Source organism: Bos indicus, chromosome 6, assembly GCF_029378745.1.
Source record: "Bos indicus isolate NIAB-ARS_2022 breed Sahiwal x Tharparkar chromosome 6, NIAB-ARS_B.indTharparkar_mat_pri_1.0, whole genome shotgun sequence".
Taxonomy (NCBI): Eukaryota; Metazoa; Chordata; class Mammalia; order Artiodactyla; family Bovidae; genus Bos; species Bos indicus.
This window is the reverse complement of record NC_091765.1, coordinates 35,613,918-35,632,995: the sequence shown is the minus strand read 5'-3', so window position 1 is coordinate 35,632,995 and position 19,078 is coordinate 35,613,918. Positions and strand designations below refer to the sequence as shown.

Here is a 19,078-nt window from a genome sequence, read left to right as displayed (position 1 = left end):
GAGCCTGGTAGGCTTCAGTCCATGGGGTTGCAAAGAGTCAGACACCACTCAGCGACTTCACTTTCTTTCTTTTTTTGTGTTTGAAATTCACTTGTTAAACATCATCAAAATATAAACAAATATAGAAGAGACCTTCTACAATCACTAATCTAACACAACTCAGGGAAAATGTAGGCTCCTTCTTCACAAAACGTTTTAACTACAATGCATTACAGTTGGTTGTCTATTTCTTGTCCGCAATATCTCATCTCATTTATACTCTCACTTTGTGCAGTTACAGACAAGTAGGTTTGGTTCAGAAAGGTTAAATGAGTTGCCAGAGGTCTGGAAATGCATAATTGAACAAACTGGCCTAAAAGTCAAGCCATTAAACAGACTCAAAATATTCTGAACTCATTTAGTCCAACACGTTTATTTCACAGATGAGAAAATCCATGCTCAGAGGGATGAAATGACATCATCCAGAGAGACAGGAGCAACTCCATGTTCCCTGACTTAAAAGTGTATGCACTCTGCACTCAGCCATGCTTCTCCTAAATGTGACCAAATCCAATAGTGTGGATAAGCCAGGTGCTCAGTACGAAGACCGGAGAAGGCAATGGCAACCCACTCCAGTACTCTTGCCTGGAAAATCCCATGGACGGGGGAGCCTGGTGGGTTGCAGTCCATGGAATCGCTAAGAGTCGGACATGACTGAGCGACTTCACTTTCACTTTTCACTTCAATGCATTGGAGAAGGAAATAGCAACCCACTCCAGTGTTCTTGCCTGGAGAATCCCAGGGACAGGGGAGTCTGGTGGGCTGCTGTCTCTGGGGTCGCACAGAGTCGGGCACGACTGAAGCAACTTAGCAGCAGCAGCAGCAGTACAAATACAGAGACCAGTTAGCTATCATAGAAAGCAGTTTTAGTCAGAAGACTTGTGATCTGCCCTTGATTCAAACACCAATATTAGTTTCCTTTTTCAGGAAGAATACTATAGAATAAGGATTGTTATTATAAGCAGTTATTAATATTTAATGGAGATTATTTTTTAAAGTGCTTATTTTACATATATTGCAATGTTAGAAATTAAAGATGAAGTCTTTTTAGTAACATTATATGTTTTGTGTGATGATTATATTAAGCCCTAAACTCAGTGACACACACAGGAAGTACATGCTTTTCCCAATTTTGCTACAGATAGTAAATAATATATAACCCACTGCATAATAACTGAGGCCTTAAGGCAAATCTGTGTGTGCTCATTCAGGAAACACATATGGCATGAAATAATACAGTGTATGATGAAAGGGCAATTTTCTGCTTTTTTATAAAATGCATATACATGTGAATTGGAGAGGATATGCTAATAGGGCTTCTCGGACTTACATCATGCCCTTGTGAGCACAAACAGTTAAAATTCTATGTGATTTTCTTAAATTATAAATTCACATTATTCTCAGTCCCCAAAGCTGCAACTGAATTCATTCTTATGAACTGAGATCCAAATACATTCACCATATTGTGTAGGTGTGAAGAACACAAAAGAGAAATAAAATAGTTTCCATCTTTAATCAGGAAGATAAAATATATATATCCCTTTTTATGTTTGTATTTATTCAATTATTTATTTATCCAAACAGTGTCTCAGTGTTCTTTGTATTAATGTACACTACAACCTTAATAGGAATTAAATAATACTTTTGGAATTTTTAAAACATCTCTTAAGTGATACTAGAACTACCAGGTAAAGAAGAATATTTAAATTGCAACTTACATATACAAATGTTTGGTAAAGTTTTAATAAATTTTTTTAAATAAAAGAATTATCTCATATTTGAGTTGATAAATTACTAATTTTCCCCTCAGAGAAGAACAATTAGATTGATGAATCACCTAACTCTAGTTCTCATAATTGTGTATTTGCATGCAAAACACAATTGGCATCTCATTTGTTTTTATTCCTCTGAATTCAAATAAACAAATTTTGTTCTAGATTTGTATTTTGAATGTTTTGAGAACCTAGGATCTCTTTTTATATTGTACCTTGACAAAGTAAAAATCACCAAACACTTCCCGAAAATTAGAAAACTAAAAGCCTTTATCTGACGGGACAAAAAATCAAATTATTCTTACTTTTTAGGAACATGCAAGTTGATTATCACTGAAGTATGGAATAAGATTACTGTATGCCATAATCAATAAACACATCTTACTCATTTTATTCCTGCCACTTAAAATTATTAATGTTATTTTCCAGGCTTTTGATTAAATTACAAGGTGAAAATATGGCTCAGATGGTAATACAAGTTAAAAAAAAAACCTAAATTTAAAATAATCTGACATATAATAGTATCTGGTTAATGCATGTGTGTGGGCTCAGTCGTGTCCAACTTTTTGCAACCCCATGGACTGTGGCCTGCCAGGCTCCACTGTCCATGGAATTTTCCAAGCAAGAAAACTGGGGTGGGTTGCCACTATCAAGAATATTGTGAATTTTGCATGTGAAGGACTGGTAGCAGTAGATGTTAACCACAGGCACAATGAAAATTAATTCATAGAAGTATGAACATTGCTCTCACACAGCATTCGGCAGAATTTTAATCCATGTGGAAATGGCAACCCACTCCAGTATTCTTGCCTGGAGAATCCTATGGACGGAGGAGTCTGGTGGGCTACAGTACACAGGGTTGCAAAGAGTCAGACATGACTGAGCGACTTCACTTTCACTTTCAAGCATTTATGAAGGAATAAACCAAATGTACAAATATGATCTGAAGCTGTTCGATGGTGTGCCTTGGAGCAGTTCTATCACACTCTTCCTGTATTTCTCTAACAAACAAAACTATCATCACGATCAGTTCTCTGCAGACTACAATTGGATCTGCAGTCATGTATATTTTGCAGGGTTGTGATGCTTACAAATTATTAACCACTGGTGCCAGAACTCAGGTGCAAGTCTTTTTATGTTCCTGTGTCTCAACAACTAGAATATTGTGGCTCTTATCTCCATGTGCATGAGGTGATTCCATAGTATGCTGTCAAAAACAAAGGATAGTATTTATTGAGAGGATAAGTCTCTCTCATTTCAAACAAAGTGTTTTTCCTATGATGGATATATACGTGTTACAAAAACAAGTTCTCAAAGACCAAAGACGCTCCTTTTTCCCAGGGGTTAACAAATCAGTCACCTGCCTGGATTTTACATTCCTTGGGACCAGAGCCATTCACGTGGTATTCAACTTTGCATTCCCCATAGTGCCCAGCTGAGCAACCAGCACATACAAATACCTATTAAATGACTGAATGCTATTGAATTGTAATGAAAATGTAATCCTAATTCTATGTCCCTTATAATCTTGTATGTAATTAGAAGGTGCTTTCCTGCTTACAATTTTATAAGATTAAGAGTCATTAGGAAACATGGCTCAGCGGGTAAAGAATCCACCTGCAATACAAGAGACACAGGTTCAATCCCTGGATCATGAAGATCCCATGGAGAAGGAAATGGCCACCCACTCCAGTATTCTTGCCTGAAAAATCCCATGGACAGAGGAGCCTGGTGGTTTACAGTCCACGGGGTCACAAAGAATCTGACACAACTGAACAACTAAGCATAGGAATCATGATTCATCCATCAAGAATCTGATGAAATATTAGATAAGAGAAATCCCATCATAAGAGATGAGTTTCTAAATGGAGACAGTTTACACAGCATTAGTAGGCTTTCATAAAAGTATAGAATATTGACTTTTACATACTACATTGCAAAATATTATTGATTATAGTCATTTTGAAACAAAGCAATTGGGTAAATTAGGTTTCTCCCCTATTTACCACATTATGTTTTAATCAAAGATTACAATGATATTAATAGCATACACTTGTTTCCACCACAAACACAAATCAGGCAGTGCATTGTTCATCAAAGCTTTTAGTTTAGGTTTAAATACAATGAACAATTATGTTGGTTATGCTCAAGCACAAGGCAGGACTCAAACTAATTATTTGAGAAAATATATTATTTCAATTATTAAAAAACATTAAAGAAAAATGTTTACTGTAAATTAAAATATTTCACTAATCTTGACATCTATTACCACCTTATAAACAATAATAAAATTGTGTATATGGTATGTGTATACTTCAAAGAAATCTGAAAGGTCACCTTTGACCTTTGGCTTATTTGTGAAATCAGCCTTAAATGAATTAGCTGATGGCAACATTCATCATCTGATTAATCATTTAATTAAAAGGTCTGTGGTACTCCAGTGTTTCCATACAAATGTGTATCAAGCTAAACATGACAGCTCTGGTAAATCAAGGAAAATAAGGACACTTAAATGTTATAAATCATAATGTCAATCTGACATTTTTCATTTCAGCTTTGTCTTATTCACCTCATACATACTTGGTGAGCTATCCTCCTACAAATTAAGGCAGGATCACAGAGTATACGTGCTTCTACATATTTGACATCAACATTTTCTGGGATACTGTTTATTTATAATCTCAGCTAATTTTTCAAGATGGCACTGTTTAGGAACTTTATTCTGGCTCTGAAGGAAAAAAACAGATGAAACCTGAATGTTTCAAGTATCTGAGATTATAAATATTTCAAGTTTATTTCTTGCACAAAATCTATTCATCTCCATGTACATAGGTCAGTGCCTAAATGGGATGTGATAATGAAGTTGACTACTGTACTAATGGCAGAAAGCCAAGAGGAACTAAAGAGCCTCTTAATGAAGGTGAAAGAGGAGAGTAGAAAAGCTGGCTTAAGACTCAACATTCAAAAAAAGAAGATCATGGCATCTGGTCCCATCATTTCATGGTAAATAGATGAGGAAAAAATGGAAACAGTGACAGACTTAATTTTCTGGGCTCCAAAATCACTGCAGACAATGACTGCAGCCATGAAATTAATGCTTGCTCTTTGGAAGAAAAGCTATGACAAACCTAGACCACATATTAAAAAGCAGAGACATCACGTTGCCAACAAATATCCATATCATCAAAGCTATGGTTTTTCCAGTAATGATGTATGGATGTGAGACCTGGCCATAAAGAAGGCTGAGCACCAAAGAACTGACACTTCCAAATTGTGGTGCTGGGGAAGACTCTTGAGAATCCCCTGGACTGCAAGGAGATTAAACCAGTCAATCCTAAAGGAAACTAACCCTAAATATTCATTGGAAGGACTGATCCTGAAGCTGAAGCTCCAATACTTTGGCCACCAAATGAGAAGAACCAACTCGTTGGAAAAGGCCTTGATGCTGGGAGAGATTGAGGGCAGAAGGAGAAGGGGACAACAGAGGATGAGATGGTTGGATGGCATCATTGACTCAATGGACGTAAGTCTGAGCAAACTCCAGAAGATAGTGAAGGACAGGGAAGCCTGGTGTGCTGCAGTCCATGGGATCACAAAGAGTTGGACATGACTAAGCGACTGAACAACAAGCTGTACTACTTGTCAAGCAGTGGCCTTAATTAGTTTATTCAGAATTTTCAATTTCTACATGGGCAGAAAATTACAAAAATATAAACTTCAAGGACACTGAGGATCCAACTCTTTTAGGGCATTCCAGATAATATTAAAGAGATGTTTATTTGTTCATCAAGGATTTACTTGAGAAAAAACACATGCAGAGCACTATTGAGCGAATGGAATGGAGCAAACACTGCAGTGAATGGCTGTATATTGTAAACCTACATGCACTACATAATAACATTCAAGTGCCTTTCTTTTATAATATTCTTGGTACAAGAGGATCATCTGTTCTCAATAGAACTTACAAATTTTACTTGTATAACATCGCTGTTTGAACTTAAAACTTGAACACTTCTGCCAATGCATATTTAGACTATTATTACTATGCCAATCAAGTGAATGAGCCTCAAGTAATGAATTGTATGGCTCGCAACCTCTTGGTTGTACACAGGTAAAAATATAGATCAGTAAATGGATTATGCTGATGTATTAAAGAAGCTAATAATATCTGATTTTAAAAATTCTTAAAATCCATGATAGCTGATTTGTCCTTTAATCTAGTATCATAGAAATCATTACCAAGGGTGGCTTCATTCATATTGTCAAATTCATAAAAAACACTTAGGTATCTGTAATCATACATCTCTGTTAACATCAAAAGGAGATGAGTACACCAGAATAAATATTCTCAAAGGCATAAATTTAGAAAATAGAGAAAAACAAAAATGAGCTACTAGAACTGTTGGTTTAGAAAAACAAACAAAATGGAAATAAGAAAGAAAGGAGAAAGGAGGGAGGGAGGGAGGAAGATTTGTCCCTTCATCAGTCAGGGAATGATGGGCCAAGTACCCTCAAAGTGCATGAGGACTGAGCGCTAGTGCAGCCAGTCACTTTGCAGTAATCATGACATTCAAGGGAGGCATCAACCACCAAGACAATGGCGCAGCTGTTAACCCACTTCAACAAGCAACGCCCAGTAGCTCTGCTGGTCACATTCCTCTTCCACCAAGCCTTGTGAAATATATCTCTGAATCGCTTTGATATTACTTCCTGTGTAGTCTTTGAATTAAACCATTTCTTTCTTTTTCCCTCACCAACACCTTGGTATTCACAATCATCTCCTCTTTCCATCTCCTCTTTCCACAGTAGTCCACTAACTGGTTCTGATTTTCACTATTTCCCTTCTTTAACCTGTTTCCCACTCTACAGGCAGAGATATCTTTTCAACATGCAAACCTATAACCTGAAATCCAGATTAAGTGCTTCCAATACTTGAATAGGTCCCTTTATTTTTAGAATAAAGACCAATATTTTTACCATGGCTAGCTGAGATGTGGGCTACATCCTTATCTTCCCCGGCTCCAGCTGTCCTTTGATTTGCCATGGTCCCCTCCTACCACATTAGACTTTCTCATGCTGATGCTTTAGCCTGGAATGCTTTTCCTTTAACTCTCACTTCTGATAACTGCTAGTCATTTTTTGGATCTCAGTTCAGACATCACTTCCCCAAGGGCGCATCTGGCCTTACCCCTAACCCACAGTAACTGGGTCAAGCATTCAGTTAGATATTCTTGGCATTAGGCACACCATTGCATTTATCACAGTTTATAACTATACACTTATTATGGGTAATTAGGTGATTATTACTGATCTTTGTCACTAGACTATAAGCACAATGAAGAAAAAACAGTGTATGGTTTTCTCATAGTTTTAACCTCAATATCTAGCAAAATTTATGGCACACAGTGAACAAGTATTATTTCTTCAACGAATAATGTGTGTCAAAATGAGGTCATTAACAAGTGGTTAAAGCTACAACAAATTGCTTTATTTCCATTCACCAGAATCACTCTGATCAGAGTCTGAAGGGTGAAATTACTTCACATTTCATAATGAACAAATTCAATGATTTTGTTTAAACTCTAGAATTTTTAGCATCCCATAGATGTGGCCAAAATGAAAGTTCATTAGCATCTTTCATTAGTTATTACAGAAACAGAATTCTACTGCTAAATTGGCATTTTAAAATTTTCTATTATAGATCCCTCATTATATAAGAGTCTTAGGAGATCTTCAAAATGTCATTCAGCCTGTTGGTGACAGCATAGGGATGAAAATCAGCCATTTAAAATCCCAATTTTTTTTTTTTTTTTTTGCTACAACTATGCTGTAACTTTTAGGTTTATGACTTCATTTTCATTTTTGGACATTTGTAAGACACAACAAGTACCCATAAGAGAAATATCTCCAAATGGTTAACTTTGTCACATTATTTAGACTTCTGCTTTAAAACATTAAAATAAAGAGCAATATTTTTAGAAGTGTACGAAGCCTAATTTTGTAAGAAATTAAACATTTTCATGCCTTATTTGCAATTTACATTGTACACATTAAATGGGGGTGAGAAGAGGACAGTACAAGCTTTCCTGGTTTCTTAATATTCTGAGGCAAATAATTTTTCCAGTTAAAGTCTACTTGTCCATAATTCTATTTATGAAAACTCAAAAGGAAGGTAAATTTTGAGGAAGGGGTTGGGGATGTGACAACAGCAGATGGAAAAGCACTGCTGGAATCCAGTCTATTACAATTGGCTATGTGACCTTGGACTGAGTACTTCCCCTCTGTAAACTTCCTCATCTGTACAGTCAGGAAATTGGTCTAAATCACGAGCTCTATCTGTTGATGGGTTTCCATGATCCCATTAAGCCCTTTGGGGTGTGTATGTACATTTTTCTGGGAAGAGGATCCACAGTTTCTATTTTGTTGGCAAGGATCTGGGAAACAAAACATGTTAGTTGCCTCTGTCCTTCCTAGTTTTGAAAATGGAACAAAGCAACACATAGAATTATAATTTTAGATGGAAATCAGAAATAGTATAATTATTAGCGTGAGCAATAAGATTATTTGAAGAGTAGATTCTGCACAAAGGAATACTATCATCAACCACATATTTAAGTATTAGATGAAGAACTTCACTGGAAGGCCAGTTCAGATTTTCCATGAGTAGAATCAATTGTCGCAGACCAAGGTAATAACTACATATAACAAAATCTCAATATGTCACATATTTTCAGTCCTTCCTTTTTATCACTGTTTTAATGACCAATTCACGTAGGCCTGCTATATAGGATTACAAGGAGTGGAAGCAATTCAGGGAAGTTTGTCAGCAAATAAATACTTTCTTACACATTTCAGGATATCTATTCCAAAACATTTTGATGATAACTTTTGGATGGTTGAATATCCATGGTTGCTGTAGTACACACATATTTATTAAAGACAGAAATAAAAGTCACTCTGCATATCACTTATTTCCTTGTTCTATGTCTTAATGTAATAAATATTGCTTAGTTTTCTAGACACCTGTGAAATATCAGTGAACAAACTAATATCTTCTGTCCGCATAGTGCTTACATTTCAGAAGGGAAGAAATAAAATAAACAATATTCATAAAAATAATTAAGCCAGTTATTATTTTTAAAGGTGATAAATGCTTTGGCCAAAAATTTAAAAAGAGTAGAAAAATTAGGAACCAGAGGTAAGGAGAATGGTTCCAATTTTAAATATATCAGGGTAGGCTTCACTGAGAAGGTGTTATTTAGCAAAGACCTGAGGAGATAAGGGAGTGAGTCAGGGTTACTTATACACTGGAGAAGAGCTTTCTAGACAGTGGGAAGAGTCAAGGCAAGGATACACTTTATGGATTCAAAGAATAGCCATGAAGCCTTTGCGGCAGGGAAAAACCAAAAATCATTCTGCTGCTAATGATGTGACCGGCAAGAGCTTAATATCTAAAATATACAAACAGCTCATACAACTCAACAACAACAAGAAAGCAAACAACTCAATCAAAAAAATGAGAATACCATAATAGACATTTCTCCAAAGAAGACATACAGATGGCTAGGAGGCACATGAAAAGATGTTCAGCATAGCTAATTATTAGAGAAATGCAAATCAAAACTACAATGAGGTACCACCTCACATCTGTCAGAATGGTCATTGTTAAAATGTCTATAAACAATAAATGCTGGAGAGGGTGTGGAGAAAAGGGAACTCTCCTACACTATTGGTGGCAATATAAGTTGGGAAGCCACTATGGAAAACAGGATGATGGTTCCTCAGATAACTAAAAATAGAATCATCATATGATCCAGCAATCCCAGTTCTGGGCATATACCCAGACAAAACTATAATTCAAAAGAATCCATTACCCCTATGTTCGTAACAGCACTTTTCACAATAGCCAAAACTTGAAAATAACCTAAATGTCCATTGACAGATGAACAGATAAAGATGTGACATATGTACAATGGAGTACTACTCAGCCATAAGAAAGAACAAAATAATGGCATTTGAAGCAACATGGACGCAACCAGAGATTATCATACTAAGTGAAGTCAGAAAGAGCAAAATAAACACATGATACCATTTATATGTGAAATCTAAAGTATGATGCGAATGAACCTATCTGCAAAACAGAAATAGACTCTCAGACATAGGATCAGACTTGTGGTGGCCAAGATGGAGGAGAGGAGAGAGAAAGATGGACTGGGAGTTGGAAGTTGGTAGATGCAAGCCATTACATTTAGAATGGATAACAATAACCACCTACTGTGGTACAGGGAACTATATCCAATCACCTGGAATAAACCATAATGGAAAAATATATAAAAAAGAATATGTATATGACCATAACTGAGTCACTTTGTTGTACGGCAGAGATTGGCACAACATTATAAATCAACTATACTTCAATTAAAAAAAAAAAGCATCTGCTTATGGTCATGAATTTTGTAAAATGTTCATCTTCCAGTTGATACCTCATTTTCTGTTGCTTATTTGTTTAAAATCAAAGTCCTAACTCTTGAACAATTTTCCTAGAATCTCATATTTGTCAAGAAAGTAAAAGTGAAAATTCTGAGAATTTTAAAATCACCCCAAAACCATGATCATAGTTTAAGCCCCTCAGTTTCCACAAACATATATTTGGAAATGAATTGTTATATAATAAGCAAATATGCCATTTAATAAGAGATGATGTCACTATAAAGACATTAAGTAAAAGATTTTCATTTTGAACATTTAGAGATTGGGCACAAAGCATTTGCTATACTCCAACAAAGAAAAATTCCAAGATTCACAGCCAACATAAAAGCACCCATTCTTTCTGAAATGTCACAGCTCTTTTAGACATTTGTTACACTGTTCATTTCATTAACTTTTTTTTTTCCAGAAAAAAAAAATCACAATTATTGTGCAATTTCCACAGCATTTATCTGGGTGAATATCTCCAAAAAGAATACATATAAAGGTAGTACTTTTTTTTTAACAAGAGAAGCTCAGTCAGCTCTCCCGCAAGTAAGCATCTTATTCTTGCCTCTGTGCCTTGCTGAAAATGCATGGTGATCCACAAGCTTAGAAATGTAACAAGATGTACACAGTCCTACCTTGCCCATATGATCCTTTTTGCCAAAGCCAGTGGCAGCTGCAATGCTCCCTGCTCCTTCTACTGTCTTCTGTGCTACTGCAGTCACCCCTGTCACCACTGCCTCGCCAACGTTTGTCACTTGCTCTTTGGTCTTCTCAGCCACTGGGATGAATCAAAAACAATGACAGATTAAGGGATGGTGGGCCAGCAGCCACTAGGAATAATTTCACTTCCACTAACTATCAACTTCCAAAGACCTATATTCACACACACAGATAACTGGTGAGTCAGGAGAAGAAAAAGTTACTGAGATTGCTAAGTGAGCGTGGCTTAGCCAAACAACAGATTCTTTGCCAAGATAGTCTATGCAATCATGCAGATATTTAAAGGTGTTTCAAGCCTAATGATCACAAATTTAGGGCTATAAGCAATTTCGCTCTGATTTACATTTTATGAAAGAAAGTTTACAGAAAGCAAGGCTTGCAGGTGTAGTTGTATCAAACTCAGCATGAAATATTTCTTTATTGCAATTTCAATGCCAAGTCTTTGATCTCACTCAGCATGTTTTTTTCATCACACCTTCTGAGTCACAGAACACATACATGCTGTCACATGGTACCATCAGAAATAAAACAATAGAGTGAGGGATGACTATGCTGATCCTTTTATGAAACAACAGATAGTTGAAACAGAATGAGTTTTAGTGTTAAGATTTATTTTCAATCATTTTAATGGGAACAAAAGAGCTAGACTTAAAGTATGAAATGAAATGGTTTGTTGAGCACACTTAATTTCTTTTCATTAAAAATAAAATATGGAGATTCAGTAGGATTTTAAAAATAAGTTAAATTTTAAGATGATGGTATAAATAGTTTGGGATTAGATTTAGAAAGAGATTTGATCTCATATAAAAAATTATCCAAGACTATATATAACTGTTGAATTAATCTTTCTATATTAACTCCATACAAATATCAAATAAACAAAGCTTCAATAAAATGAAAGTTTGTTTCAATTAATCAAGAGTTTTATGAAAAAGGAGTAAAAGATGAGGTTCTACACTTTTAACAATTTCAAGGTCAAGGGAAACAAGACAACTCTCCACCCAAACCTTTTTCCAGTAGTCATGTATGGATGTGAGAGGTGGACTATAAAGAATTCATGTTTTTGAACTATGGTATTGGAGAAGACTCTTGAGAGTCCCTTGGACAGCAAGGAGATCAAACCAGTCAATCCTGAAGGAAATCAGTCATGAATATTCATTGGAAGGACTGATGCTGAAGCTCCAATAATTTGGCCATCTGATGCAAAGAACTGACTCATTGGAAAAGACCCTGATGCTGGGGAAAGATCAAAGGCAGGAGAAGGGGATGACAGAGGATGAGAATGGTTGGATGGCATCACCAACTCAATTGACATGAGTTTGAGCAAGCTCCGGGAGTTGGTGATGCACAGGGAAGCCTGGCATACTGCAGTCTATGGGGTCGCAAACAATCAGACACAGCTGAGCAACTAAACTGAACTAAAACCTTATAACACTTACACTCATAAAGCCTGGGTCTTGCATTCTTATCTATATGTAATGTTTGTCTTCTTTTCTGAGGAATTCAATGAGTTGTACTATGTGAGCTGTTAAGTGTTATATGCTAGTCACCTGATTATTGTACAGATTTCATTTCACCAGTTGGGAGGGGCCAGTCCCTGGGTCAGGAAGATTCCCCTGGAGAAGGAAATGACAACCCATTCCAGTATTCTTGCTTGGAGAATCCCATGGACAGTGGAGCCTGATGGGCTGCTATTCAAAGCACTGCAGACTCGGACACGACTAAACAGTAATAGTGTGGTCAGAACAATTGGGTTTTGAACACAATTGGGTATGTAGGGTCATGGAAGTTGAGGAGGTACATAAGGAAAAAAGGAAAACGAGTCTCACTCCTCAGTGTAGACAATAGGGGGAAATGAAAGTGGCCCCAAGAGTCTAAAAGCACCAAGAGTTCACAGCAGGTATTGCTTGCTATTTGCCTTTTGCTACTTCTGGGGATGTGGTGGATGCTTACCAACTAGTCATGGCTATACTCAATGCAAAGTTCAATTTAAATGCCAGTGAAAAACTGTACTGGAAATCTCATGTTTTTAAACATTTCCAGAATGTTGATGCTTTAAAAATAGTGAATTATGGGCTTCAAGTTCTCTTTTTTTTCTTTTCTAAGAACACAAGTAGAAAATTTTACTTGAAAACGAACATTTCTTGTTATAAAATCTCAAAGACAAAAATAAATTTTGATCTTTTTAGAGATTCATAATTTTTCTTCTGCCAGCCATGAAAGTTTATTTTTATAATTCTAGATTTATATACATACTTTTTTAATGCACATAAACTGCACAGTAAAATGCACTTTGTAGTTTATTATAATTTATTAGATTTTACCACTGTAAGAATAAGTAAATTATTTACATTACAAAATGGCAGAATTTACATGTAGCAGTGGTTAACCTTTTACTTTCTTAATTTATTTTTATTTTTTGGCTGTGCCATGCAGCATGTGGGATCTTTCCCAACCAGGGGTCGAACCCAGGCAGGTCCCTGCATTGGAAGCATTTAATTTTGACCACTGTACCACAAGGGAAGTCCCTGATAGACACATTTTAAGATTTCTGTAGGAACTGATTTACCCAGCAGATAATTTACTGACCTTAAACCCCTTTGTTAAAACCCACCTCAAAAGTTAAATTCCATGTTAATAACCTCTTTTCCCAACAACTGTCCTTCTTCCTCCTCCTGTGTGCTCATAAAATTTTAAGTATATCTTTACTACTGAACTTTTTATTTGCACCATAATTACTGATTTCCCAGTATGTCTATCCACCTCCACTAGTATATTTTGAGTTGATCAAAATCAGAGATCATATTATCTTTATATTATTTCATTGTAATACTCATTAAATAATTTTGAGTACATTAAAAGAAATTTTGTGTATATGTCTAATTTATACATTAATTTCAACAATTGTTGACTCTAATTAACAATAAAATTCCACAAAGGAAATGTGGCACCAACTTTTAGAACAGTAAATCTAACCTATAACATTAAAAAAAATTAAAAAATTAAGATCTAGTTTTGAATTAGTATACAAATTACAGATATGAGGACAAGAAATGTATATTTTAAAGCAGTTTAACAGGGAAATTTAAAATGTAACATGTTGAAAATTAACTGTGTTCATTATTGTATAACAAATTTCTGTGTGTAAGAATCAAAGCCTGCAGAAGATCTCCAACAATAGGAATTTCTTTATATCATACTTTAATGAGGGAAAAAATGAGAATGAGTCAGCTTATATCAAATCATTTTTTTAATACCTTCAAAGGCATGTCATTCAATAAGCCCAGATTAAGTGCACTCTCATATTTTCCTATAATGTGATGTACTGACAACTGAAATAATAATGTCCTGAGATCAAAAAGCCAGGGATTAACGTAGAGTTTTCTGGATTTTATCTTCAGATTATCTAACTGGGAGGATTAATTTTCCCTGGATGTTGTAGGTAGAAAACGCCCAGCCTAAGTTTACTGAAGTCTGTATTTCTACAAAATAGTTAATGAAATGAATCTTGTGGAAATTTTTCTTTTAACATTAGCTGATAATGTTATGCACTTTATAACAGTTTCTCAATTCCCTGCTTTAAAAGTAATAACAAAATTAATAATAATTATTTAGTATTTATTATGTACCATGATAAACATTTTAGGTCATATATAAAAAGCAACCAATTCTCTCTCTGATTAACTACTGAGGTTATTACCTTAAACATTTATTTTCCCTTATAATATGAATTTAGAATTTTACATGAAATAACTTTACTCAACAAATTAATTTATCTGATATGAGAGAGGAATGGCCCTTATTGCAACTGGTTTATCCTACTGCAATTTTCATGGCCAGATTACTTATAACTACATTTTTGGTATTTTACTACTGCCAGGGTGATTGGTGCTGTGCTAAGTCACTTCAGTCATGTCTGCCTCTTTGCAACCTGCAGGGACAGGCTTTTCTGTCCATGGGGATTCTCCAGGCAAGAATACTGGAGTGGGTTGCCATGCCCTCTTCCAGGGGAGCTTTCCAACCCAGGGATCGAACCCAGGTCTCCCATATTGCAGGCAGATTCTTTATCATCTGAGCCACCAGGGAAGTCTTTGGTGCAATGATGTAAATACATTTTACGTCACTGGTGCAATGGTGTAAATACTGCCCATACCAAAATCATCATGGTCTCCCTGCTTAGAAGGATTTTCCATAGTGTTCTGGGGAACACTCACTGAATTGAACTCTAGTAACTATCGAAAAGGCTTCCCTTGTGGCTCAGCTGGTAAAGAATCCGCCTGCAATGCGGGAGACCTGGGTTTGATCCCTGGGTTGGGAAGAGCCCCTGGAGAAGGAAACAGCTACCCACTCCAGTATTCAGCCCTGGAGAATTCCATGGGCTGTGTAGTCCATGGGGATCACAAGAGTGGGACACTACTGAATGACTTTCACTTTTTTCAACTATTGAAAGAAAGTCAAATGAGTTTTGGAAATCCTGGGTTAAACTAAATTATGTAAATTTATTTACTATAGAACAGCTCAGTTTCTTTAATATGCTAAAAGGAAGACAGGATATGCAAAGTTTCCAAACACTTTAAAACCATGGAAACATTAGCTGGCAGGCTACTGTTTTTCAGAAACAATTTGCAAAATATTGTCTTATAGTACAAAACTTCAGTCACTTGTACCAGGCCAAGTGTGTACGCATGCATGCGCACAAACACCTCAAAAACTCATGTTTACATTCTATCATTCTAAAAAAAACTCAAAAATTCTGACTTTGTCAATAGTTATCCTTGCAGCCCATCTGCATAGCCTCCATTGGATGGTAGTATTAGTTTATTCTCTAATTTTTACCACAGGCTCTAAACTTTGCAATATGCTTATCCTCTTTTTCATCCATATGGATTCTCCTTCAGTTATTACAATGAAAAGCTGTTAATCCAAGTAGATTACCTTCATATAGCATAGTCTACAACTGTCTGATAACTAGTTTTTACAAAAGTCATACTTTATAACATGCCATTTATAGAAGGTCCCTACATGGCAGTTTATATATACTGAATCCAACAGAGCAAATGTATGTTGCGCACTTTAACTTAGCTTCTAGAAGAATTAGTTTCAAAGGGTTGTTTTTTATTTATTTACTTTCAGCTGCACTATGTGGCTTACGGGATCTTAGTTCCCTGAACAGGGGTTGAACCCAGGACACGGCAGTGAAAACCCATAATCCTCACCACAAGGCCACCACAGAACTCCCTGTTTTGATTTTATACTCTAACTTTTTTAGTCAAAAGTATGTATAAAAGGGCTTCCCTGAGAGCTCAGTTGGTAAAGAATCTGCCTGCAATGTAGAATACTCTGGTTTGATTCCTGGGGCAGGAAGATCTGCTGGAGAAGGGATAGGCTACCCACTCCAGTATTCTTGGATTTCCCTTGTGGCTCAGCTGGTAAAGAATCGGCCTGCAGTGCGGGAGACCTGGCTTTGATCCCTAGGTTGGGAAGATCCCCAGAGAAGGGAAAAGCCACCCACTCCAGTATTCTGGCCTGGAGAATTCCATGGACTATATAGTATGTATAAAGGTATATATAAAAGTCATATAAATATCTTTCTCCACTAGCTACCAAAATGTAGCTCAAGGTAGATTTCACTACAAAATGATAGTAAAACCTAGGTAATACATACCATTTGCCTTTAGTATTCTAGGTATTTATATATATTCTCATTCACTGAATTCTTTTATAGATGAGGAAACTGAATCACAGAGAGGTAATGAATCTTGCAGAATAGTCACACAGCTAGTAAGGGGTAAGCAGAAATTTGGACTAAAGACTTCGGGCTTCAGTGTTTGTGGCCTTAACCAAAACATTGTATTAATATTCCCATTTGATTTTCTCAAAATCTATTTTATAACTTAGCAATAGAAGCATGTTATTTTGCTGAGGCCCTGCCATATTTACTGTTTTCTCATCATATGAGTTATATTTTATATCTGATCGTATGATTATATCTTATCATGCCTGTCAGAGCTTGGAGTACATAAAACATAAAACTCAATCACAGCAAGTCCATATATTAAAGTTGCTAAATTGTGATTTTTCTATTTCTATCATTATCCTCCTGCTCTTCCTCATCATCACCACCATAATTTTCATCATTTTTGCTATTCACTTATTGTAATCTTGTTACAGACCTAATTTCAAAATTTGGGTGAAATTAGGCCAAACAGAGATAAATACAATAAATAATTCACTGATCATCCCAAGGGTATTTCCTAAAATGTCTTCTGAATCAAGGAAGTATTATAATTTGTATATTTTAGTGTCAGAATATTTCATTGTACTCTATAGAAAATTTTCATTCAACTCTTTAAAAATGGCAGTCCTTTTATGATATTCCACTATCATTTGCCAGAACATTAAGTTGACCAGAATACTTAAATGTTATACTACTATAAGTTAAACAATGAAACTAGTCAATTCAGTCATCATTCTTGACAATTACAAACACTTTTACTTATTTATAACAAATACTTAACATACTTAAAATATTTAATATTTAATAAAGAATCAAGATTAAACAAAGCTGATGTTTTCTAGAATGCTCCTCTATGGGCAGAGTGGTTATTTATATTTACATTCTGAACGATATGTGCTGGGCTATCCTGCTTACTAGATATTTTCAATATCATCCTTGAATATAAGTTCCACAAAGCTTACCTGTTGTCACACCATGAACTACCCCTTCCTTGGTTTTGGATCCTACAAAAACAAACAAATTCAAACCATAAGCTTCAAAGTCACCTTTACTGCTAATGAGCTACTTTTAAATACATCTAGTGGAAAAACAGTATCTCACTCTTCAAAAACCCATATGTAAAGATATCCTCAGGGAGCAAAAAATTTTAAACAAAAAAAGTCAGTAACCATTACAACAAATACAACAAAGCAAAGCTAACAGGATACGCCCCAATTAAGATTTTAGCACACAGTAACAGCTTTTCAACCCCTTGTGTCCCACTTCACATATCAACTTACAGAAAGTTAAAAAGAAAAGGTGAGAAAACACAGGGTCTGGCTGGGAAGGTGATTTTGGATTCAGAACTGCAGAAGCTCTACTAAAATGCAATACAGAGAAAGATTCCTTAACCCATGGAACACAAATGGATGGGGGAAGGAGAGAAGGAATTCATAGTTGTTGAACATCTATTATGAAAAAGGCATTTTTCATCTCATTTAATGTTTGTGATAACCCCCCATTTCAAATCATGCCCATTTTATTCCACATGAAGCAATTACAAATTAAAGTTAAATGATTTGTCTGAAGTCACCAGCTATAAGCATGTTCAAATTAAGGGCTCTGTGACCCTAAGCCCATATTGTTTCTATGAAACCAGGCAAGCCTTCAGAAGGAATACAGTATTTGATCACTGAAGTATGACTAGCTTCAAGAAGGGGCAAGATAGGAATTTTCCCCAAATCTTGACCATTACCAAACCTTTACACAAAGAGTTTATGAATATGTATTGCTAAAATTAAGTTTGTGAATAATTTTATTCATCAGCTCTCTAATATTGGATTTTTAGTGTAATTCATACAGCTTTTTAATGATCTTGGAGAAAATAACAACAAAAAGAAAATTCATTTGAAAACTACCCTGTAAGCTAAATAAAGTAATTCTATCAGAGAAGAATGTAAGGAAATTAGGACCAAAAAACTGGGAAATGAATATTTATCATACACTACCTGCCACTCCTTCAACCCCTTATTTTTAAAAACAACTAGTAAAAATATATTTTAACAGTTGGCCTATAGTCTATTCTCTCTGCCTCAGTTATACCTGATAATTTAATCTTTGGCTAAATCATGGGATGTATCCTGAACCAAATATACAAGAAAGACTTAATGAGGTTGCTTTGTATCAAACCAATCACCTTTTTTTGGCTGTCATAATTGTTTAGTAGTATATGTTACTGATGATTAACTTTTAATTGATAAGTAATCTGTAATGAAAAGATAAAGCTACAAAATACGTGCCAAGTGGTATGTCACCAGTAATGTGATAGACAGATAGACCTTATAGATAATTAGAT

At 35.5% G+C, this 19,078-nt stretch overlaps 1 protein-coding gene across 6 annotated transcripts in view; it reads right to left on the bottom strand.

Annotated features, from left to right (window-relative positions):
- SNCA (synuclein alpha) overlaps nucleotides 1-19,078 on the bottom strand; it is a 147,449-nt gene that overhangs the window by 119,572 nt on the left and 8,799 nt on the right. For all 6 annotated transcript variants that reach the window (XM_070791184.1, XM_019962458.2, XM_019962459.2 and 3 more), the window contains exons 3-4: nucleotides 17,706-17,747; nucleotides 10,922-11,064 (exon numbers count right to left, since the gene is read on the bottom strand). In XM_070791184.1, coding sequence (XP_070647285.1) covers nucleotides 10,922-11,064; nucleotides 17,706-17,747 — 185 coding nt within the window. The remainder of the gene's footprint in view (nucleotides 1-10,921; nucleotides 11,065-17,705; nucleotides 17,748-19,078) is intronic.